Source organism: Stegodyphus dumicola, chromosome 7 (genome assembly GCF_044657685.1).
Source record: "Stegodyphus dumicola isolate Sdum_Otavi_A_Nest chromosome 7, ASM4465768v1".
Lineage (NCBI taxonomy): Eukaryota > Metazoa > Arthropoda > Arachnida > Araneae > Eresidae > Stegodyphus > Stegodyphus dumicola.
In genome coordinates, this window is record NC_140774.1 from 75,730,922 (window position 1) to 75,757,667 (window position 26,746).

Genomic DNA, 26,746 nt, shown 5'->3' on the forward strand with positions numbered 1-26,746 from the left:
CACGGGAATTGCGGGACCAGTTAATGAGTGCTTGGTTCCAGACACCTCACTATCTATCAACATCTTATAGAGTCAATGTCATGCCAGGTGCTGGCAGTTTTGAGGGCTTAAAGGTGGTCCTACATGTTATTAACAGGGTGATCATAATATAATGGCCCTACAGTGTATATGAATAATAATTACAATTTCTTTTTTCCTTAGAAACAAATTTATTTGATTTTATTAGTGTTCCATTTGTTATGAAGCTACGAAAACAAAATTTTAAATACCCATGCAGAATTTCTCTTAACTTTTCGTCCTTCAATATGCAGAATTTCTTTATCTTGTCCTTCTTCAGTATCTAATTGTCTGCACTTCGAGTTTCAGTATTGTTTTTATTTGTGAACTGTTTTACATTGGTCATCAAAATTAAAGGATAATGAGAAAATATCCTCATTAATTTAATGTTGCAACCAATGCCCAGTGCTGAAATTATTTGCTAATTAAATACAATTGAATACAAAATTGCACTTCTGCACACACATCAACATCAGAAGTATGGATTCGTTGATTGATAATGTGTTGTGCAGTGAACGTATGTTGGAATTCCAGTCTGTAGTGTTGTTTAAAGTGAATTTCTTTTCTGAGAGTTATCAATATTCAGTAATTATGGCTCAGAGGTATTATTATTTAAGTGAAGATCAAAAGTAGCGGATAGTTGGTTGGGTCGAGAAAGGTCCAAACACAAATAGAGGTTGCCCAGGTTTTGAATATCCCTCAAAGTGTTATGTCGAGTTTGGAGCCCCTTTTTAAAAACTGTACCAGTTGATAGACAGCCTGGTCAAGTACAATAAAGAGCAAAAACTACATCCGAAGACCATTTTCTGTTGTTGTCGACTCGAAGAAATTAAAAGCAACCAGAAAAGATTTGGTCTTAGATGTTCAGGCTGAATTAGCCGTCGTACTACTGCATGAAGGCTTAATGAAACAAATGGTTTGTGTCCCACTCACTGCAACTTGCAGAGGGGCCTGTTTAACATCATGTCCAATGGTACGAAGACGACAGGACCCAAATTTTGTATACTTATGAGTCTAGATATAGTCTGAACAGTGATTCTAGATGTATTTTGATCTGGGAAGAGGAAGGAACACATAACTTGCCTTCCCTTGTCTGTGAAATATCCCATTTTCAGGATGGCAGTTTAATTGTTTGGGGAGGAATCCTGGCAAATAGCTGTACCAAGCTGCATATCTTTCAAGAATATATGTACATGCTGGCTGTCTTTAAAGAAATGTTTATCTAGAATCCTTGACCATTGGAACCCACTTCTTGCATATTTTAAAGAAGTAAATGCTTCTAGAGTTAAGATGAAAGGGTCTATTGAAAGTTATAAAATACCTAAAGTAAGTGGAAATGTTGTTACTACTTCCACTGTTAAAAATAGCTTTGAGAAAAATAATTTCTGCACTAGTGAGCAATTTAAATGACAGTTCTCAAAATATTACAAAATATAAGTATAAAGCAGATATAAACGTCTCTCAGAATAAAATTGCTTAACAAGGGAAACATTTTCCAATTACTGTAAGTTAATTTTGTGAACAAAACTTTTTGTTTTTTGTACAATTCATTTTGCCATTATTCAATGTTCTTAACACAATTCTACGAAGCAGAATTCCATTAATTCATGTTTTGCAATCAATGATTTATGATCTGTTTAAAGACATTTTATCACATTTTTGAAAACCAGTCTTTGTCTTGTCTTCTAATTCTATATATGATGTGATTTACAGTGAAATAGAAAATCAGAAGGAAGTGGGGGCTGCAACTAACGAACTAGTGGGAGAACTTTTAGAGGAAGACAAAAATAAGTTTTATTTCTACATTAGAAGCTACTTCTTTCGAATATATGATTATATACTACATAAATTTCCAATCAAAAATGAAATGATTTTGCATGCTAAAGTTGCAGATGTTTATGCATTAGCAAATGCATATTTTTAATAGATTTCCAGTTTTATTTCATTTAGTCATGAAAGACGGTGATATTGATGCTGCAACTGATAAAAGTGCAGTCACAGTTTACAACTAAAAAACGTGGATGAAGTTATAAAGCCTGTTAGGATTGACACCCAGTGGAGTTTAATTAGAAAATCGAAAAGTACTGATGGAATTTTAAAGTATAATGAACTGTCTAGAATAATGTTGGCCATCCTGACAATTCTCCATAGTAATGCAGAATGCGAGAGGATTTTCAGTGTTGTTATGAAAACAAGGACTAAATTTAGATATAATATTAGTTATGACACATTAGAAAAACTTATTAGTAAAAGCAGGTTATGTGAAATTGCTATGCATAAAAGCATATGAGTTTCTTTCGTAATGAAAGCAAATCTGCCACTGTTCTTGGCATTTGCACAGAAACTGATTAAAGTAATATTTTTTGTTAAAAGATGAAAACAATAAAAATGTTTTTAACATGTATTTTTGTACTGCTTGCATTTAAGAATTAATGAATGAACTTTCCTATATTAATTAGTAACTAATTAAAGTTAATTCATTATTAAAAAATCTTTTTTATTGTTGAGAAAAATCCGATTTTTGAGTGTCACAAGGTAGCAAGTATGCATTATGAGTATCAGTTAAGTTTTATTTCTGTCATTTAATTTTGATGACTAGTGTATATGTAATGCACTGTTTACAAATTAAATTTAAGAGACCATTTGTGGAAGTTATACTAGCAAGTTGAAAGTCCTGTCGAGAGGTGGTAGGGGGAAGAGGGCTGGGAGGTTCTTAGACTATGCCTGGAGGTGTTCTCAGTCAAAATTAAGATGGAAGCTTAACTGATTTCAATAATACCTCGATCACCTTTGGTATTGCAGAGGGCTGGTGTAGCTTCTACCTGCATTTGTTCAATTTATATGACAATTGTTGTAATTTGTAGCCAAATTTGCCTTGATTATAACTATTTACATAACTTAAACTTGAGTAACTGTGAAACTGATTTGAAACTTTTGATAACTGGAAACAGTTAATAGGTCTTTAATGCAGGCTGTAAAAATCCTATGATAATGAGTTTTCTTATGAATTATGTAAAAGGTCAAGCAAAAAAAGTTTTAAAAGAATTTTTCTTTCTTTTAATCACAAGAATGCTTAGCAGCTGTCTTTGTTCGTAATGATGCAGTTGACTTATTGAGAGACTATTGAAATGCTTGAAAAAAATTGGGCAATAAAAGTTTGTATTTTTATAAGTTCTGCAAATATACAGTTGATATGTGTCATTATTTATTTACTATTAAGAATTGTAGTTTTTTATAAACTGAAAAAATACCGAATATCCAGTGTTTTTCTCATTTTCATGAGTTTGAAGTACTTTCAAATAAATGCAGAAAACTTTAGGACCTTTTTTTTTAAGTGAAATGTGAAAATTGTTAAAGGTGAATGATTTTCCCAGTTAACTAAGCCCTTATTTACTAAAAACTCGTTTTACATTTTTCATCCTAGGTATGACCAAAATTAAGATGTCCAAAGATGAATCTGTGTCCTCAGCTGAGTTTGTTGAAAAACGACGTATTGCTCTTGAACGTTATTTAAACCGTACTGCAAATCATCCTGTACTCCGTATGGATCCCGATTTCCGAGAATTTTTAGAAATGGAAGTTGATTTACCAAAAGCAAAAAGTACGTCAGCTTTAAGTGGTGCAGGAGTTCTGAGATTATTTAATCGTGTTGGAGATTCTGTTAACAAAATGACTTTCAAGATGGATGAATCCGATCCAGTAAGAATTTTTTGATATATTCTATTGTAAGTGTGCATAGGAATTAACTGTTACATGGATAAAAACTTAATATGTCCATCTTTATTTTTGCATGATTTTTCTCATGATTTTTGTAAAACAAATTGAAACATTTTTATATCGAGGAAAAAATTAAAATTTATTAAAACAATAATTGGGAAGAATTGAAAATGTGATGGGATGTATTCAGTTTTATTTAGTTCTTTCACTGTTCATATTGTTTTATTCATGTATTCAGTTTGAGTTTTTGAAATTTATTTTATGTTAATTTTGCTAAGCTGCATTATGAATTAGAATTACATTTTGTGATAACATTTTATTTCTCTTTGAATTAAATAGATGTATCAAATTTGGATCAAAATAAGTTTTTCTATAAGCAGTGATTTTTTTATTTAAGAGCATTTTAAGCAGCAATGGTGATTTAAAATTTAGATATTTGTATCAGAGCTGTGTAATTGCATTTTAAAACTTCTGTAAATTATAAAAGTCAAGACTTTGTTTTCTTTTAAACTGTTCAAAGAGAATTTTAAATCTATGGTATTTATTATGAAATAGAATGTAATACAAAGTACGCCTTTCGCATTCCAGTCTGATAAATTACAATGTAAAAAGAATATTGTATTTGGCTTGATTTTTATTTGCATGATGTAATCACTTTTCAAAAATTTTTTGGGTCGTGTTTTATTAGTATGCATAAATATTTTAAGTCTGCATAAATAAATATAAAATAGCTATTTTCATCTTCACATCTATATAGCAACAAATTATGGAAGTTTTCAAAATTATAATTATAACGTATGTAGTGTATGAATCGAAATTTTAATTCCCTTTAACATATACATAATCTTTTCAAAGTTCTGCAATGTGGGGAGTGTTTTTATATTAACCTTTAAAGTTTTTCGTGTATTATAGGGCTTGTAACATTGAGATCAGGGAAGTGTAGTTAGTTGGTTTCTAAACGGGGGTTACTTAGCAAATGCATGTCTTCCTTTTGTTGCCATGGTCTTAATTTGAGCAGCACAAGCACAGCTTATTCCTTCCCAGATCTTGACAGTGCAGTTTATTAGCTATGCAGGGTTCGTAAGGTCCTTAAAAGTCCCAAGATTTTTTGGAATCTATTTTTGGACTTTAAAAGTCCTTAATTTTGGCTAAGATCAGCAGAAGGTCCTTGATTTTAACCTGAAATTTCTGTCTGTTTTCATGACTTGCCATTTTGAGTGTGAATTAGCATTTTAGAGGAATATTTTTGGTGATTCACCGACATATATGGTTATCTTTTGAATGGGTTCATGGGTCATAATTTGTTTCTATTTCTAATATAAATGATAGGATACTTTAGTTTCTAAGCAAGAAGTGAAACATAAGCATTTTCAAATTCATTTTTTCTAATAAAGAGCTCTTGAACAACTTTTCACTTTTGGAGATGTGAATTATTTTATTAAACGGTTCTAAATTTTACGACTTATCAACATTTTGGCGATTTTAATATCAGTTTCTATAGAAATTTTTAATTCAGAGATCTGAGAATTTTCTATTTTTTTAAAGCATCGTAACATTAATAAATTTTGTTAAAATAATATATTGAAATTATATTTAAAAAATAACGTTAAGAAAAACATTTTTATTTTTCACTATCATAAAGTTTCATTTTGGCAACTTATACTTTGCCATTTGCAAACTTTCATTTTGGCAACTTTGGTTTGAATCTGAAAAATAAACAAGGTATAAAGCACAATTTACAAAACAGCTCTTGGCAAAAGCAAAATTAGCTATGTAATTAATTAAAAATGTCTTCTTAATTTTTTCATAGTAAGTTTTTCCCATGTAATTGTCTCAGAATATTCAAAATTCTTAGACTATGCATCAGTTTTTTCTATAAAATTAATTTTACTCTTTTCCCTCTCCCCCTTTTTTTACTTCCTTGTACAAAGTAAAAAGGAAGTATTGTAATCGTGAAAAGTTTCAGGCAGCATATTTCAACGAAAATATCCATTTTGACCGCTATCAAATGCAATTTAATGATGTTTTTGCTTGATATCTGTACGCAAGGACAGAATAAAAGACTCGTTTCCTCCAAAAAAATTATAAAACTGCTTTAAAATTAATTCTGAAGAGAATTTTTTGTGCCGTCTGTATGAATGTATGTACGTATATGCGTACGTACGTACGTATCTTGCATAACTCAAAAACGAATAGCCTCAGAATGTTGAAATTTTGTATGTAGGACTGCTATAACATGTAGATGTGCGCCTCGTATTTTGGTTGCAATTGGCCGCACCAAACGTATATAAATATATTTATATATGTATCCACTCTGTTACCCGGCTCAGTGATCAGTTTCTTTACACTTATATGTTTGTAAATTGTAAATATTTTGCTTTAAAAATGATTGAATTATGTTGTTTTTATCTTCCGGTTAAGATTTTTATGCCTTTAGTAAATCTGTATGCAATATTTTTAGAATTATCAACAATTTTAAAATTGTTTAAGTGCCGCCAAGTCTTTTTTTGATGACGGCCATTGATTGTTTACATTTGAAACAGCAGCCTAGTGGATTTGTTCCCAATCTAGAGAAACTTAGCTTCGCAACAACAAAGATAACGCCTTCGTTTATTATTGCCAATTAAACCATGCTTAATTCTTTCTGGAATTTTTTCGAGGAAATAAGCGTTTAAGATTTACTTCGTAATTTTTAATATAGATATTTTGAGTTTTTATGTATTTTTGCCTTCTCGCGAAGTGAGAACTGAATTAATTGAATGAGAAATACTCAATCGTCTGTGAAAAACTGTTTCTTTTTTGTTTTATTTGCTTAATTTCTTTTATACATCATTCTAGCTTTATTATTTTATTTGAATAGAACATGTGGCAATGATTAGATAATTCTATTCTTTAAATGATATAAATTTTGTGCATTATGAGTTATAATATGAACGAAATATAATACTATTAAGTGAATCTAGCGCCAGAGTGTCACTATGGTAAACAAATACTAGAGTGAATGTTAAAGAATGCATTTATTCTATTGTGGTTTATGTGCTGTCGGTGAATTTAATTCAGTGCAATAAGTTTAAATGAAATGCAAGAAAAAATGCATATAATTTAATATTCCGTACAAGGAAGTCGTGGTGTACACATCGGATTTTTTTTCCAAAATATTTCTGCCTTTTTTGCTGTTACAGAATTGGTAGGGATAATTTTCCTTTAGGCTTTTAGACATTGCAGCTTGGAAAGTTTAGAAGGATTTGAAGGCAAGATTTATAGACACATGATTCTAGAAGATTCAAGAAATATGTGACAAAATGAAAAATGTCTCTGTGGTATCAATACGTAATGAATGTATTTTATAGAAAGTTTGCGATGAATTAATATGTCTTAATGCGTCATATACAGAGCTGGCACTAGGCATTTTACCACCTGATGCCAATCTCTGTGGATCCTAAATTCTGCTTCCTAGTGCCTTTCTAAATTCTGCTTCCAATGCTTGCTCTAAATTCTAAAAGTTTTGCCATTTCTAGATTTTGTTGTTTGGGATGTCACTAAATTCTAAAAATTCTGCCACATCAGCTCAGTAACTGTCCTTTACCATATATATTTCATATTTCTTCTGAATGTTCATATTACTAAAAAATAAAATTAGCCACTTTTTCTATACATTCTAAATGCATTTAGTGTTTTTTAAAATAGCAGAAATCCTTAATTAAATCCAAAAATTCTAAAATGGAAAGGAAACGTGTTGAAGAAAGAAACAATACATAAAGAAAATTCTTCTTCAAAAATATATGTGCAGTTGTTGTTATGTAAATTACCCAATTGTTTATAATTTCAACCTTTACTATAATTTTCCGTTTCCTCATATGATAGAGTTACTGAGCCAGATTAAGTTGTATAATCTTTGACCACTAGTCCACATTTGTAGCTTGAATTTGACTGTTCTTGTTTAATTAAATCACTACATTCTGCAATTGATTTTGTTAGCATAAGATTATGCTCTTATGTTCTATGTTCTTTTTTTAAATATATAAGAGGCTTATTTAAACCTTTGTCTGATATTGTAGTTACTTTCAGCCGTAGTGATGATTTGCTTCACGTTTGTCGGGGGGGGGGTTGGACTATTTAACTTTTAACTTTTGCCAGATTAAGTAAACCCTCATAGGTACATTGTGGAGAGGTTGACAAGTTAGGAGATAAAGCATGCAGAAACTATCAAGAGCATTGGTTTGTATATTGAGACAAATCTCTAATTGTTAGAAATTATGATTATAGAGAAGGAAATCGATATGATCTAGCCAAAATGTTTGGGAAGGCTTCAAATTAAAATGATGGATAAATACTATTTTGTTGAGTGTTGTTACAAAACATGTTACAAAACAAATGTTTTGTAACAACAGTTAACAAGTGTTGTTACAAAACATTTATGTTCTGTAGCTACGAAAACATAAATGTTATAAATGCTTTTAATGTCTCTACATATTGTTACGAAATGTACAGGCGCAGTAAGATGGCTTCCTTGCAAAGCAGTTTTAGGGTTGCCATGAAATCGCACATTTGGCGACATTTGACAACAAAATTGGTGATGAATTGCCCGTTTGACGACAAATTTCGCGATATACCATGGACGGATGGAGAACCTTCTGGAACGAATTCTTACCAGTTTAGTCCAGAATGTTCTCGAGCACAAGCCGATAGCTATATAAACCCTGCTATTCCGCAGTCAGAGTGCCTCGTCTAGCAAGTTAATAGTCAGTCATTGAGCGAGTGTCTCAAAGTCTAGTGCCGAGTTGGTCGTTGAGTGCATCGAAAAGTCTCTTAGTGTATCGCGCTGTTAGTGCATCGTCAAGAGAGTGTGTTAAGCTCCAGGAATGACTGAACCGAAGAGTTGGGAGCCGTGCTCTGTGTGTCTTCGAGTGCATCGCGAGTTGTAGCATAGAGTCTCGAGAGTACGTGGAGTTCCGAGAACGACCGAGCAGAGTTGGGAGCTGTACTCTGGTGCTTTGCAGTGAAGCTCTCTCTACTTGCTTGATAACCTGAAAGCTGTGTCGCTGATTGTGTCAGCATGTCTGTCTGTCTTAATGCATCATACGTATATGTTTTAATGCATCTTACACAGGTCTGACGTTAGACATTTTCAAACCTGGTGTAATCACGTTTAAAATTAAACTTATGTCTGTAGATCCTAAATTTTGCTGACTAGTGCCTTTCTAAATTCTGCTTCCAGTGCCTGCTCTAAATTCTAAAAGTGTTGCCATTTCTAGATTTTGTTGCTCGGTGTGTGACTAAATTCTAAAAGTTCTGTCACACCAGCTCTGCAACTGGCCCTTACCATATATAATTCATATTTCTTCTGATTGTTCATATTACCAAAGAAAAAAAAATTAGCAGCTTTTTCTATACATTCTAAATGCATTTAGTTTTTTAGAATAACAGAAATCTTTAATTAAATCCAAAAATTCTAAAATGAAAAGGAGGCGTGTTGAAGAAAGAAACCGAATACATACAGAAAAAGAAAATTATTCTTCAAATATATATATATGGGTATTATTATGTAAATTACCCAGTTGTTTATAATTTCAGCCTTTACTATAATTTCCCGTTTCTATTTCCTCCCCAAAAATCAAATCACTTAGGCTGTTTTTAGACTGAAGTTTTTGGTGTGTAAGACAGAATGTGTTTTTAAAGCTGGCAGGAACTAATACAGCTTGCTCAATGCATTAGTTCCTGCCAGCTCTGATAATTTGCAACTTTTTGTCTTTGCATTATCGCTGCTGACATTTGAATTTGTTATGGCGATAGTAACTGAGCCAGCTTAAATTAAAATTAAATTGTATAGTCTTTGACCACTAGTCCACATTTTATTTGAATTTGACTGTTCTTGTTTAATTATATCACCACAAACTGCAATTGAGTTGGTTAACATAAGAACATGCCTTAAGATTTTTTAAATAAAAGAGGCTTATTTAAACCTTTGTCTGACTTTGTAGTTACTTTGAGACATAGCGATAACTTGCTTCATGTTGTCGGGGGTATTTGGACTAATTAACTCTTACCAGATCAAGTAAACCTTCATAGGTACATTGTGGAGAGGTTGGCAAGTTAGGAGATAAAGCACGCAGAAACTAGTAAGATTGAGACAATCCATAATGACTAAGATTATCCAACTATCTAATTAAGTGCTTACCCTTAAAAATTAACTCTGCATATTAAAGTGAGTTATTGCCTTTCATTAATCCTTAGCGTGGTACAAGATAAAACACAAAAATGTAAAAATTCATATAAAACTAATTCTTCATATCTAATGAGACCTAAAATAATACAAAACAACTTAGTGTCACCTCTGGTGTTTTAGTGGCTTATTGGAACCTTAAAGTATATTAACTGGGTTACAACCCCTGGAATTCTACACGGGGCTAAGACGTTAACTCCAACAGACAGAGTCCAACTAACTTTCAAAACTTGCCAACCGGGCTCACATCAGGCCTTTCAGTTTTGTTCTGATCAGCAGGTCTCTCTCTAGGCAAGGAGCAGCGGTGACAACAGCCAGTCTTTTGTTATAAGTCATTCTGATTATGATTTTACTTCTTATTTTAACCTATGACGCTTGACGTAAAATCTACCTACTATTTACTAAACCTCTAGATTGAGCAAGTAATGAGACATTAAAAAAAAAAAAAAAAATCAACATGAAACTAACTATTAGTAAAATGTAAATAAAATGTCACTTATCTTCTTTCAAATATGCCGAACTATCATAAGTGTAAAATATTTAATGCTATTTGATAAATTTCATAAAGTATATTGTATGCTCAAACTTATTAATAATTATATTAAGTTATCTTTAATAATAATGCATCCTAATTACGGATCTTATTTTATTTTTTGGATGGTATTACATGAGGGAAATTCAGGCATAGATAATATTTTTAATTGTATTTATTAATTTGTTATTTGCTCATAGGTCCTTAATTAATGGTCCTTAAAAGTCCTTAAAAGTACTTAATTTCCCTGTGCAGAAATGTGTACGAACTCTGCAATAAACTATTAAATTTTGAAAAAAGCCGCTAATAATTTGGAAATTCAGGGGACATCTTTTTAGATATTTATTTTGGAACAAAATTTTTCTCTTTTGATTATAAGTATTAAATATTAAAATTTTATGTTTGTATGCATGCCTTGGAGTTAAAAGTAAATGCATGGTTTCGAATTTTAAATGAAATTAGTTTACAAGAAAAAGTCTCATTGTTTTATACAAGTAGTCCTTATAAACTTTCTTTGTTCATATTATTTGATATATAAATAGCTTGATAACTTTGTTTCTTTCATGCTCTCTCTCCTTCTCTGATCTTGAGGATAGGTTTTAATTACAAATCCACAGTATGCAATACAGGTAGGCTGTAATTGTTCTGCATGATGCACTATTTAATAGACCAGTTAGTTTAAATTCATTTTTGAAATTACGTTTTTATTTCAGTGGTTTGAAGAGAAACAACATCAGATAGAAAACCTTGATCAGCAACTCCGAAAACTGCATGCTAGTGTTGAATCACTTGTCCTACATAGGAAAGGTCTGTAATTTTTATTCTGAATAATATGCTAAATATCTTTAAGTATAGAGCTTGATTTTGTTTTTATTACTTAATTTGATATGTAAATGAATACTGAATTGTAAATATTAGTTTGTAATTAATTTTGGATTTTGTTGTGGCTAATCTTGTTTGACCTAATCAGGACAAGCCCATGAATTTTAGATTGCATTTGTCATTTGCATGAGCCTTGAGCACTTTGCACTTTTGCATTAGCTTGTTTCCCAAACTTTTTTGACCGCAGCCTGGTATGAGATTTTTAATTTTTTCGTGACCCACTTCATAAAAAAAAAATATTTACAAAACAAGTTTTATTTTTTCGTAAAAATCAAAATTCAAGTTATTGTTTGTTTATTTCAAACACAAAAATTGCAAAATAATTATATAAAATAAAATAAGTAATTAAAGACAATCCTTAATGTAACTTTAGTAAATAAAGAACGTAAGTAAATAAAGTAAATTTTGTTTTATATATTTTGACCTTAGTGTGAAGGATGTTGTTTTTCATCATATAGTAATTTCAAGTTAGGACTTAATGATGTTAATTCTCAAATTAGGTTTGACATTTTAAGTACACCAAGGCTGAGAACACAGTTTCACACATATAAGTGGAGACAAAAGGCATTAAAAATTGTATCGCTTTTTCGCTTATGCTTGGATATTCCTTTTGACAGCACAACCAAAAATTAATTAGTGGTACAGTTTCAATTTTTTAAGATCGGTGTCGCATGAAATTTCAATTATCAACTTCTTGTTCACTAAGATTAAGCATTTCTTCCTTTTTAATGTTGACAGAAAAAGGATCTTTAATCCACATATTTTTTAAAGAGATATCCAGAAAGTAGTCTTTAAAACTATTTATTAGCTTCAAAAGATGTTCTTGAATTGAAACTGATCGTGTTTCAAAATGTAAATCTTCTTCATCGTAGTATGAATGGGTTTAAATAAATTTATGTAATGTTTCAAAAGATTTAAAATTTCCTTTTTGTTGTTTCCACAGTCATTTTTTTAATTATTGCAGCGACTTTTTCCCGATACTTTGAAAATATTTAAATGATGATAGCATTGCAAATTTAAATTCAATTCATTGAATGTAGCAAATATGTCGCACAAATAAGCTACTTTTATTAGCCACTCGAAATCGTGGAATCTATCCTTAAATGGAAAATAGCAACTTTTTTAGATGGTGGGTGTTCATTCAGAAATATCAAGGCTTCATCTTTTACCTCAGACAGACATTTTAAAACTTTTCCTTTTGAAAGCCACCTAATACAGAAGGAAGTGTTTATGATCACTCCCTATTTCCTGCATAATTCGATAAAAAGTCTGCTATTTAATGGAAGAGACGTTATGTAGTTTACAAACTTGATGACACATTCTTCCAAAGTTATGTTTAAATTTAAAGGCATTCGTTTTACCACCAATGCTTGTTTATGGATACTACAGTGAACCCATACACAATTAATTGCTAAATCTTGAATTTGTTTAAACAAACCTTTATGACAGCCTGCCATTGCACGTGCTCAGTCGCTACTTAGCCCAACACACTTCATCCAATCAATACTGTGACTAGTGACAAAATCATTGGTAGCCTTAAAAGTTTCATCTGAGGTCGTTCTTGTCGGTAGCCTTTTACAAAACAAAACATTTTCTTGTATGGTGTCTTCGGCAATATATCTGATAAAACACATTAGATTTGCATTATCCTCGATATCTGTGCTTTCATCTATTTGCAAGGGGAAAAAAACTTGCTCTTTTTTACTTGAGCAACTAGTTCTTAATGTTTCGTGCAATTATCACTTCTCCATTTAACTTTATTTTTTTTATAATGGTATCGCCGAAAATAAACATTTTCCCTTTATTCCACATAAATTATTTGCGACAAAGTGGGAAGTATTAATTTTTCTCCAGCACTATGAGGATACCCAGTTTCAGCTATTAATTTGGAAATTTCAAAAGATGTCAAAGTGAGGTTTTTATTTGACTGGTGAGGTAAGGGTGTTTTTTTTTTTTTTTTTTTTTAGAAGCTTTCAATTCATTTTTCTTATCAGTAAAAAAGTTAATTGGCTTATCAGAGTATTCAGAATGGAGTATGCTTAAATGCCATTTTAACTTTCATGATTTCATACTTTCATTTGAAAGTTGCTCATTGCAAATAACACATCACGGCAAATTATTTTGTCTGCCACCGACAATAAACCCAAAGCTTAAATATTCGTCACGATAGTTGCAAGTCCAAGTAGCTTTACGCTTGTTATTTTGCCACTGTATATCTGCTTTAGGCACAGTTTCTTCATGATCATCTTCAGCTTTGCTCATGCTTGCTTGATCATCATCATTTAAATCTGTGGTTTTCTTCATTAACCATTTATCCATTTTAAAAAAGGTTGAAAGCTTTACTAAAAAGAATTTGTTTATTAATGATTTTAAAAAAAAAAAGTATTTTGATTACTTACCAATATGAAGTTGCTATTAATAATAAGTAATAATAAGCATTGTGAAATAAAATAGGTAACAAAAATTCAAACATAACCTTGTTTTGATACATGTGAGATTACGGCGCATATACCAGAGAATGCACTGAATGACGAATCGAAATCAGCCAATCAGAGCAATCTGAATTTAAAAGGTGCGGTAGTAAAGGGTTGCCACTTGCAGTACTTGAAAAAGTTTTGAAAAATATTAAATTTAGAGCAAAATGTTATGGATTTTTTGTGTTTTTACAATTTTTGCCGGCTGAATATTTCTGCGACCCACACTTTGGGAAACATTGACGTAGATGATGCTATGACTTAATCCATTTTTACCATAATTTTGAAGGAGAACTTCCAGAAAACAGGTGCAAGGTTCTTCCTACCAGCAAACCATTCAAGAGAACTTTCAACAACTTTCGACTTGCCGTATGTTCTTGAATGCCTTTATGCTGCACAGTCATTATACATTTACAAATAGCTGTGCCCTTTCTAGGATACCCAAGCCCTTCAGTACAGCAGTCAGCGTTGCTAACATCTATCATGTCTGGGCAGCAAATAATTTTAGATGTACTTTCTTGCATTTAACTTATACCTGTTATTTCTATAGTGCCATTTGGAATAATTTCCCATTAAATGTGTAGTTTACTATGTAAGCCACATACAGGTTTCTCCCAGTTTATGAGTTTCCTGTGAAATTTTTGGCAAGCCAAAATGACTTGAAATGAAAATGGAAGGGAAGATGCTTTACCCCTTGAGGACTAGTGCGCAGAGAACAAAGTGCAGCCATGAAGCCGACACCTCCCTTTCCAAAATGAAATGTCATCACCGGCCCACAAAGCCTACTTTTACAAAAAAAATTCATATAATGACCTCAATTTTTGGAATTATACTTAATATACTTCTTAACATGTATTAATATAAAGAATATCATGTTAATAGAAATAAATGTAATATGCACAATACTAAACTTATAACTGTACGAATAAAAGCAAATACTATGCACATAAAAACAAAATTACTAATACAAAATGTAAAAAAAAATTAAGCAAAAAAATTATCTGTAGGTAATTAAATTTCAGTTTAATAATTCTGCTGTGTGCGGAAGAATTTGAAACGATGATCGACACACAGGAAATCTGATGTCTTTCCCCTTCAGTAATAATGATGTAAAGTTACTTTTTAGTTAGCCAAGAAAGTCTATGTTAAGTTCTAAAATAAATATAAAAAAGTTTGAGTTTTTCCATAACGGAAGTTTGGAGATGTTACACCCGCTATAGTCAGCTAGATTCGTTTTTTCTATTTCTCCTAACAACAACAAAAAAAAAAAAAAGAAAGAAAGAAAGAAAAGAAACATTAAGCTGGATGCACTTCCCCACATTCTAATAACGAAAAACGCTAAGAATAAAAATAAAGACAACCAAAAAAAAAATTAAATTCCTAATATGTTTGTAAAAAATAAACAAACATTCCAGTGTCCCTTTAACTTAGAGTTGTGATTCCCAGTTTGTTTGCACCAATAAATCTATCCAAACCAGAAGCACAGAACAGAAACTGATGCTCGTACATGAAGGTCAAAAGCCACATGACCTAAACGGTGTGAAAACCATTGCCATTTAGCGCCATCTACTGGCATTTAAAAATATTTTTTAAATCATTCTCTTTTCAAGTTACTCATGTGTGATGCTGGGCAAAAGAGCTTGATCAGAGCTCTTCCCATGTAAGCGACGCTGGGCTGAAGAGTGGAATTGTTTCATTATGCCTACGCAATGTTCTAAACGTGTTAAACAAACCCAGTCCTTCAATTGGAAAAAAATCTCATAGCACTCATATTCAGATATTAGTAGAAATATCTACATGAGGTAATTTCATTTTCAAAAATTAAGGAAGTATTATCCTGTCAACCAAGAAAGTTAGCTACCATTGACTTATGAAAACTGGCAGAGATGGCGCTAAAGTTATGAGAGTTGTTTCTGTGAAATTAAGAGGTAAATGATGTCTCATTAATAAACAATTGGTACACAACCTGATTTATTTTACTTTTTTTTTCAGAAAAAGGCTTTTGTTGATTTCTAATATTACGTTAAGCCCTCCTGTCGGATTTTCCAAGCCTCTTTTTTTTTTTTTTTTTTTTTTTTTTTTTTTTTTTTTTTTTTTTGGAAGCTCTGTTTAGAACACTTGGTGTAAATATCACTTAGTTAAATTTTTCCAGTCTATTAGTGTTTTGTCAGCCATAGGGAACTGACCAAGTCATGTCCATTAATACACATGTTTTTGATAGTAGAGTCCTATAATTTTGAAAATAATCCACTGTTTGCAATTTTGTAGAAGACGGGCTTCAAATTTAAATTCCTTCCCACCCCCAAAATACAGCAATAAGGATTAATTAATATCTTTGTTCATAAAAACCAAACTTGGCTTTTCAAGAATGAATCCACAAAAGCACATATCTTATGAGACTGTTGTTACATTATGCGTATCCATAATTTTGCTAAATTTTGTTACTTAATGACAATTTTATGTTCAACGGGATATTCCATAAGAATCATTAAAAAAAAGAATGAGTATATTGGAAGCCATAGAAATGGTGACAGTGATGAAACATTGAATGGTTCGAGATTTGTTAATGGGAGATAAGTCTTTTTGTAAAAGAGAAGGTAAATCATTTGTTAATTTTTTATTGTTTTCGTCCATTATTTGACTACATGTGCAGCTTCTGTACTTTTCTGACTTAATATCAGCAGTTGAAATTTGTTGTGCTCTGGTTATAATGTGAATGGTTTAAAGTAGTTATTTGGCTACTTGATGACTTCCCCTCATGTAATTCTTCACAGGCATTCAAAGCATTTTATAAAACCTACCCTACTCATATACTGGCAGTAATGGAATTAATCATATTTTGTTAGCTGTTGTAACAGGATTTAATCACATTCATAATTAAAGGATATTTGTACAGAATTACTAACAGTTATAAAAAAAAATACTGTCATAAGTGTGATCTGCTTGCTTCAGCTGATTTCTTTCTTTTTATTGTTTGTTTGCTGCTGTTAGGCTTTCTCTTCCATAATATGCTTTCATGAGTTATGTATAGTTTTTTTTTTTTTTTTTTTTTTTTTTTTTCATGGGAATAAGCATATTCTTATTCTTTGGCATTACACTATGATCTCACAAAAGTGAATAGTTTTCACATCAGGCTTACCAGCAGCTGAGCAGTAAAATCACTGAACACTGGTAGTTTGGTTCAGGGTTCAAATAATATAAAATGGGCTAGCAGCATGGGCGTTTTTGTGCTTTTCCCCATGTGTAATGTGCATTACAAGCAAGTTTCTCTTTGAAAATCCTCCACTAAATAACTAAATAAGGCATATCTTCCCTTAGGCAGATAACCCTTGAGTGCTTCGCCATAATCAAATAAACCTTTAACTATTTTCACATCTTGAAAAATTCAAGGGGCAATTATGAAAGTTTAAAAAATTGATCAGATATGCTATTAACAGAAAATGGTTATGACTTTATGTGTGTAAGAAGTAATCTTATTTATTGGCAGGTTGTCATTTATAGAAATTGTTGGTAGTATTTAATATGCAACTATCTTTTCTTTAAAAAAAATCAGTGACAATATTGCATAATTATTTTGGTTTAAAGCATTATAATCAATGCTGTATGCTTCTGATAGCTTATGATATGGTAGCATAAATTATATGAAAATTCATTTTTTATTAAATTATAATCAACTTGCTTATTTGTATTAGTTACCCTTGTGTAAAATTCTGATAACATAAAAATGTTTAGTTTATAATTTTAAAACATGAAGTGATAAAGTTTTATCATGAAAACTGAAAGCAGGAAAATGTTATGTTTTACGAAACAGTACTATGGTTAGATTTAATTTAGGTTGGTAAGAACTTGTGTGCTCAATTTTTAAAGCCAGTTTATAATATTGATTTTTGTAATGTTTAAATTTGATGGATACTTTAAAAGTATCCTTTATTCTGTATATTAAGATCTCTCTAAAGCAATAAATATTTTTAAACAATTAATCTAGTTGAAAATAAATTGATTTCTAATTTCCTTTGGGTACTTCATTTTAGAATTAGCTACCAATACTGGTGCTTTTGCAAAAAGTGCAGCAATGTTGGGGAATTGTGAGGAACATACTGCATTGTCTCGTGCTTTGTCTCAGTTGGCTGAAGTAGAAGAGAAAATTGAACAGTTACATAGCCATCAAGCTGGTCAAGATTTTTTCCTTCTATCAGAATTACTTAAGGATTACATCTCTCTCATTGGATCTGTTAAGGTTTGTTGCAGATTTTTAATGCAATGTGAGCATAGGTTTTCGTTTTAACAAAGTAAATAAACATTTGCTGTTTGGTGTTGTATAAATTCCAAATATTTTTTGATAGTTTTATTTGTATCAATTTTTATTTTCGTCTTTATAACACCAGCATTTAAAGTAAAAATAAAAAGGGAAACCCAGATTTTTTTGAATGTTTGCTAAATGATAAGACATATAAAAAAATTCTTTTTCCTCCTTGTGCTTTAACAAATGTGGCATATTTAATTTTTAAGATGTATTTTTGAAAACCATGTACACATACATGCTTTTACAATTGCTGCACAATTTCTGCATTTCTTAAAATCTTGAAATGGCATTTTCAAGTTGTTGTAAAGTATTTAAAAGTTACTAGAGATCTTCAGAAATATTGAAATTGCATTTGAAATAGAAGCCATTCAGAGAAAAACATTAAAAAAAAAAAAAAAAAAAAAAAAAACAGAGTAAAACAATTATATTGAAAATTATCAAAACCTTTTGCTGTGTATTAAGTAGTCGCATAAAATAACAGTAATTTAAATCAAAAGAGAAACATGTTGAAGTGAAACTTTAAATTAAACCTCATATTTCACGTAGATTTAGACAAAAAAACTCAATCAGTTTTGAGGGCAAACCGGGGAATTTCATACAGTGATAAAAAAAAAAAAAAAAAACGATTTTTATGCCAACATTGATGAAAGCCATCACTTTCTTGGCGTCACTTTCTTCTTGGCGTCACTTTTCATCACTTTCTTCTAGTCTTATGTAATTGTCAAATTTTTGTGTTTTCAAGTGTTACCATAATTAATTTATCTCTAAAGCACAGCCAATGCGCATTATGCGGATAGACTGGAATTTTCTTAAAACACACCTGGAAAAGTCTGAATTTCATTCTCCTGTTTGAGTGGCAGGCCTGAAAACATGTCCCTCTTCATCAAGAGCAAAGAAATTTCCAAGACATAACTAGGCATAACGGTCTTATTTATACCCTACTGCAGTAACAGTAAGGTAGTAGTGAAGATAGCACTATCTGTCGACAAAATTAGCAATGAAAATTGAAAAATTATGTTAATAGGATTTTTAAAAGTGTTAGGAAAGATTGGATTGGACTTGAATTAATTAACTAAACAAGCTAAATCTTTGTGAATATGAAAAGCTTTAAAAAAATCTAATTCCGATGGGAGAAGCTTCTTAGATAATTTTTTCAAACCCAAAGTCAAAATTATGATTATATTCCCAGCTATTATTAGCTGTCAAGTCAAAGACTTGTTAATTTTGTCTTTTTGGACACAAGATTCATGTTCCTTGATGCAAAACTTCAATGCTCTTTAAGTTTGGTTGAGATATTTCAAACCATACTGGCACTATATGCTATTAATTCTCTAAGAATGAAAGTCAGTAATAGAACCTTTAAGGAATGAACCATGGATTTTATTAATAGATGAGAAAATTATTTTTAAATTAAACTTTTGGATAATCCATATAACTTCATAACTGACAGAAGGATAAAATGGAAACACAACAAAGTTATTAATTTTATTTCTAACAGCAAAACATCTTTTTTGATGGTAAGTTCAAAATCTTTTAAAGGCTTTATCAATGACCTTGAGAGAAAATTCTTGGTCGGTTTGTACTGATCTTAAACAATTGAGTTCATTAGCAAGCAGTGGTTCTGAGGAACAAACTTTGAGAGCGTAAAATACATAATAGTTAAAGAAGCCATTTTTGATTTTGTTTTACTTCCGATCATTTTTGCAAAACTCGGTGATACTTTGAACTGTTTTCTCTGTCTGTCTTTAGAACATGGATTAGTGTTAAAGAGTTGTGGTTCATTGTTTTGATTAGAAATGTAGATCAGAGGCCGTGAGTTAAGAATTGACTACCTTGATGAGTAGTATCGACATTTCTTCAGTTCAACAATTCTTCCCCTACAATTTGTCTTAAACATTCTTGGACTGATCTAATGAGTCTTTCATAAAACCCTCCCCTACTATGCAGCTCGCTCGATTATAGATTTCCACTGGTTCTTATGTTTGGCAATAAAATTTTGGAATTTGTCCTAGATGACTTTGCGATTTTCTCATCTTCTCGAAACTCTATGAAATGCAAGTAACAAAGGATTCTTTTGACATATTTGACACATTTTATGTGTTTCTGGATTTATTTCTAGTGCTGAAAGGCTTCTAATTTGAATGGTATCAAAGTTTTTGCAGTTTTTTCGCTTCATTAGAGTTTTGAATAGGATTGAAATTTAAAAATTTGGAAATGTATATTATTTAATTTTGACTATCTATTTTTGAGAATTTTTATAGCTGAATCCTAATTAGCTCCCAAAACTGAAAGCCCTCCTATAGCTGGTACAGCATATCCTGATAAACAAGATTTCAAATAATTTTTTTTTTTTTTTTTTTTCCCCTGTTTGGTTAAGTGTAACATTATCATGAATCGTAACTTTGAGTGAATTTCAAAAATTCATCTACTGGTTTATTCTGCATAAAATTTTTGAATTACTATTTTGAATAATTTCATATCATGGGAATCAAAGTATTGAGCTTTTTTTAAGTGTTGGTTGATTTTAGACTTTGCTATTATTATTTTATTATATTAAATTGAAGTTCTAATATCTAACTCTAATGTTGAGTCATCTTAGTCTAATTTTGTATTTATTCATCTAAATTATGTAGTTTGGTTCCTTGTTATTTAATTATTCCAAACAATTTTCTAAATCGCCTTGGTTTTCTTCTAAATACCAACATTTTTGATAACCTGCAGTACTGAAGCATGTAGACGTGTTCGTTTTTTGTTTAATGTTTTTCGTTTCATCTTAGTAGGTTAAGTTTTTATACTCTTGGAAGTGCTTATCCGAATGTCAAAAATATTATTTTAAAATGTTAGATTCTAGTTCTCTCTAAATATTTTATCCAATTTTAAATGTTCTACATTAATAGCCAATATGCGTAATTTTAAAATAATCGGAGCAAAATAACGAAGGTCAAGTTAATGATGTGCATAAGATTTTATTTTTTAATTAAAACTTAAATGATTTTTTTACATGTGTTTACATAGGGCAATCTATATGCTTAAATTCATTTATAAAACTTGAAACTTAATGTTCCCATCAAATATTTCTAACGTAAGTATGGTGCAAATTGAAAATCTAAACAAAGAAAGACTGAAGGACATGATTTTCACATTCTGAAGTGTCCAAGCAGGGAAGAGCTAATAAATTGAACGGATGGACTTGTAATACCATTTTTTGGCAATATTAACATTTTGATCAAAACTGGAAGTAATATGTTATGTATTTTATTTTTCAACAACATTAGTTGTTTAACCAAGTATTTCGCAACAACATTAGTTGCATATCCAAACCTAGATTTTGGAAGTTTTATGTCCAAAGGCAACTGATTCTGCCTTCGATAGAAATTTATGATTAGGCTTTTTTTTTTTTTTTTTTTTTTTCCCCAGAATAAACCCATTTAATTTACACTGAATATTTGACTAGGAGAATATTCTCCATCTACAATAATATGGACAATAAGGAAATCTTTCACAGCATCTTTATCTGCATGAGCTGATTTTCCACCAAGTTTAATATTATGTAAAGAATATCTCATTTTAAATTTGTTGAACAGCGATTACGTGCTTGAAATACTGTATTTGAATCTGCATTTTATCTGGCGTCCAATGTTCATGCAAACTAAGAGCGATTGCTTAAATAATTGAAAATCTCAGAGGAACATTATTTTGATGTTGATCATTAATCCATGATGACAAAGATATTTCCATTTCATCCATCACTATGCCATATCTTTTGGAAACAATCTTTAAAGAAATATTTCCACAATTTTGAATGTATTCCTTAATTTTTTTTTTTTTTTTTTTTTTTTCAAAATTGAACATACCATATATCTGTTTACATCGTACAATGAAGCAAAAGATTCAGCACCTTCAGAACGTTTAATTATTTCCATCATATAAAGTTTGAGTATTTATCTTTTTGTTCCCATCAACACTGCAGTTTCTCACTCATGTTTATCAATTTATAAGGATGAAATATTTAAACTTAAACAAATAAATTTGCAAAACGCACCACTCGATGCGTGCCTTAATACAAGACTGAAACTGTTTTGACCTCTTGCTCGGAAAAACACAGTAACTCCTTCTGTCTTTTTTCCATTGCAAAGTAATTTTTAATATTGTGTGGGACACAGATGCAGAAAATCTGAGGCTTATATTTTATTATGTATGTGTTGAGTGCAGAGCTGCTCACATACTGCCATAGTTTCCATTAGTGTGACTAAGGACTTAAACATAGCTCTTAGAGAAGAAGACCCAATCCTGCATACGAAAACTTTGCATGAGGAAAGTGTAAACTCACTGGCCATTGTATCAAGCTAGTAGAGACAGATATATCTGCCTACAGATGTAATACTGCAAAAGAATAGCAGCTACATGCTGTTCTTTAAACCTGCAAGAGAAAAAACAAATTCATCCTCTCCACTAGAACCTTGGTAGAGTGGTAACCAAATCCTGAAACTTTCCACAGCTTTGCCAAGGAGTATCATCGCTGACAAACAAAATGCAACTTTCCATCAACTGGATGTGCAACTTTCCATCATGGGGAATCCTGAGTGGAATTAGACTGGAACAGAATTAATTATGGCAGTCTCGCTTATTGTGATTTTGCTTTGTATATTTGCTTTGTATATATAACCTTTGAGATAAGACAACTGGCAGAATTTAACTATATGTATAACCTATATTTAAATTTGTGGAATATTAGAGGTACTTGCAGTTTGAATCTGACAGTGACAGTTTATCTTATGATAGCCCTTTCATTTATTTTATGCTTTTTGGTAGCAGTCTAAATTGCTTTTTAAATATTTTGCGTCTATTTTTACTTCTTCGTACAAAGTAAAGGAAATACTGTAATCGCGAAAAATTCTGGATACCATATTTCAACGAAAATATCCATTTTGACCACTATCAAATTTAATTTGGCAATGTTTTTGCATGACATCTGTACGTAAGAACAGAATAAAGGACTCTTTTTCCCGAAATGAATTTAAAAAACTGATTTAAAATGGATTCAGAAGAGATTTCATGGGATCTGTACGTATGTATGTATCTAGCATAACTCAAAAACGAGTAGGCTTTAGAATGATTTGAAACTTAGCAGATTAGTGAATTAAGTCTTTCTGCATCTTCAGTGTCTTTTTGCAGAGTTGGACCAAAAGAAAATTTTAGTTTTGTGCACCAAAAAAAATGTGCCTACTGGCCGAATTGCTTATTTTTGCATAGAAACTGTAATTTTAATTGTTTTAATGGTATTTGGTGTTTTATTTTTTCTATATCTTTCAATTTTTAATGAAGATATTTTGAGTTTTTATGTATTTTTGCCTAGACATTAAGAGAGAAATTAATTGAATGAGAAATATATCATGAAATTTGAGGAAATAAGTTTAAATGAAATGCAGGAACAAATGTATATAATTTAATATTCTATAAAAGGAAGTCATATGGTGTACACATCAGATTTTTTAATTCATTTTAAATTCTGTTTCTATGATTGACTTTCAAAGAAGCTTGCATGTACAGCCAATTTCACTCAGCACATTTCTTTGCATGTAGGTATCACAAAAATAAAATATTTAAAATTTTTATTAAAAGAAATTTATAAGATTTTTTAAACATTTAACTATGTGTGAGTGCTCACCCATCAAATCCAGTTTGGTGCAGAAAATGTATGTGGGTGAGACCTTTTTTTTCCACTTAAGGGATTTTTTTTTTTTTTTTACATAAATGCTTATTCAGTATTTTTAACTTAAGCTTTTCTAACTGAAATATTCAAAAAATGTTTTACAAAATCACATGCAAGAGAACATAATTCGAAAATAGTTTTAAAAAATGAATCCTTGTTTTTTAGGATGTATTTCATCAGAGAGTCAAAGTATATCAAACTTGGCAACATGCTCAACAAGTTCTTACGAAGAAAAGAGAACAGAAAGCTAAGCTTGAGCTGGCTGGAAAAGCTGATAAAATACCTCAGGCTAAGGAAGAAGTCATTGAAGTAAGGTTCCTCATCTGCTTTATATACCTACTGTACATTTTAATTAATTTTCAATTTGTACATTTTGCTTGCTTAAGTTATTTATTATTATAAATTGTTACTTTAAACTTCAGTCTGAGTTCACATTTTCTTTCTGAAATGTTGGTTTCAAAATATATGTTTATGCTAATTTACTAATATAACTGACATAGTTTGTTAATAATCTATAATTCATTACAGTGAATTAGGGCATACTGGGACTTCAGTATGTGTTAATGAAAGAACTTTATTTATTTTTGAAATTAAAAGTCAGTTCTGATTTTTAACATATTAATATTTAACAAGGCTATGAAGTATTTATTCAAGTACTATAACAAAATTTGTGTAAGGATAAAAAAAAAAAAACTTGAAAATTTCAGATTTTTTATTGTGCCTAAAGGGGCCCTTTTTTAACATTTTGCGTGTTATGTTTATTTATTAAATATGTTCTTCACACTTAAAACTTTGAAATTCAAGAAATATCACAATGATTTAAAAAGAGCATATCTTTAGAATTTCTGATGCAGTCTCATGCTGGAGGTAAAAAAAAAAAAAAAAAAAAAATTTCCTGCTGTAAAGTGTTGCCATTGCTCGTTTTGAAATCGTTGAATTTGTTAGTAAAAAATTCATTAAGTTTTGGAAAATGTGAAATAGATAATAAAACAAATTCCAAATTTGGGCTTCCAGTGCCCATATTCAGGTGGAGGATTACGTTATTCAAAATTTGATGACTCTAGGTACCATTCATTTATCACAATGCCAGAAACATACATGCATTTATGCAGATTCTTCATTATCAATTTTCTTCAAATATAATACAGGGCGATAATATTTGGTGCCAACAAATTAAAAAGTTAAAAGTAATGATATGCTGTTTATAGTGATTTGACACAAAATGCCAAAATAAAATTAATAGCCCTCCTGGGCTAATAAACTTCATTTTTTACAAGGGAATATATTGAGGATGTACATGTGCTTGTGTTAACCAGCTAAATATCCCTGAGAAAAATTTATTTCGGTGGTCATTTATATACATCAAGCTTTGTATATGTTCCTTAAAAGTCTTTTATTTGAGCTAAAATTTGCAAGAGTTCCTTAATTTTGCTCATCTGATATTTTTTTTTTTTTTTTTTGTGACTCCCTTGAATGCGAATTAACACTTTGAATGGATACAGAATTCAAACCACGTAGTTGGGAATGGATCTGTCGCAAACTGACATTGTAGGGAATAGTGAACCGCACTTTGGAAGAAAGTTTCAGAATGCGTGGTTGGTTGTACACCCAATTTTTCGAACAGATGTTAACAACTGTTTGTCTGCATTGAAAAAAGTTTCTTGGCCTTCAACCTTGATGTCACAGCTGTGTCTTCTCCTACTGTAAGGAAAGTATACTCTTCAAGAAGGTTGGTGTGTAAAGTTCATAAAAATCGCACTTTTACTGGAAAATTCTTCAGTTGCATGGACAAAAGATATGTGTTTCTGGTTAGGTTATTTGAATGTGCAAAGTGTATGTCTAAGGAAACTGGCTCATAGTCACTATGGACCAAAGGCCATGAGGAAGAAAGAAGGAGAAGAAATGAAGTTGTGAAAAATCTCCCATTAACAGAACAATCTGAAACTAAGGAGGACTCCATATTTACAGGATGAATTTGACTGCCTTGACTTCAGCACGATTGATGGACCCAGAACATTCCGTTGGAGAACCACTAACCAACCAATCAAGCAAAGTAAAGTAAATGATTGCGGATATTGTGACTTTTAAGTAAATTTTCTGTAATACTGTAGACTGGCAATAATTAGCAAGTTTTTTAAATCCATGTTTAATGCATACCTGCCAGTTTTTATGAATTTGTTGCAAGTTTTACGAAAACTGCCTGGTTTTTAAGTCCTTATGCTGAAAATTTTCTATGAATTCTGCAATTTTTATTAAGGAGACTATAAATTGTGCCAGTTCAGCAAATTTATAGTTGCATGTTCTTGTTGGAACATTTGGAGTTACGATTTAAATTATTTTACGTGTTGCACCAAAAGCAACTTCATCTTTTGCAGTACGAGTTCTCCTTTGGCATTTTCAAGTTCGTTGATTTTTAATTAATGTTAAAAATTTTTGGTTCAGTGATTAAGTTTTATGATGGTTTTTTAAATAAATATATTACAATATTGTTAAAATAAAGTTATATTAAAATAATGGTTTTCAGAAAAATAACAAACTAAAATAATTTTATTTCCATCTTATGTTTTTAATTATCTTTGGTCATTCATTTTGGCATTTTCAAGTATCTGTATTTTGAAATTAAATATGATAATGTTATAAAGAAGAATTTCTTAATTGCTTTTTAGCAAAACTAAAAAAGTTACTATAATTATCTTAAAATTAATTTCACATACTTAATTTTTACAAGTTTTTTTCCTTCATGTGATTCTTTCAAAATATTCAAATACATGTCAGCTTTCTATGTAAAATATGTTTGCACTTATTTCTGCTTTTTATTTTCGTGAAGTTGCGAAGTATGCTAATG

The 26,746-nt window shown here is 30.7% G+C and overlaps 1 protein-coding gene across 2 annotated transcripts in view; it reads left to right on the plus strand.

Moving 5' to 3' along the window:
- The window catches only part of Snx1 (sorting nexin 1), a 48,753-nt gene that overhangs the window by 16,977 nt on the left and 5,030 nt on the right, over positions 1-26,746 (plus strand). The window contains exons 5-9 of one of the 2 annotated variants that reach the window (XM_085820472.1): positions 3,482-3,756; positions 11,126-11,158; positions 11,243-11,336; positions 17,917-18,122; positions 24,067-24,210. In XM_085820472.1, the coding sequence (XP_085676598.1) occupies positions 3,482-3,756; positions 11,126-11,158; positions 11,243-11,336; positions 17,917-18,122; positions 24,067-24,210 (752 nt within the window). The remainder of the gene's footprint in view (positions 1-3,481; positions 3,757-11,125; positions 11,159-11,242; positions 11,337-17,916; positions 18,123-24,066; positions 24,211-26,746) is intronic. The other variant, XM_085820474.1, reaches the window with a different exon arrangement.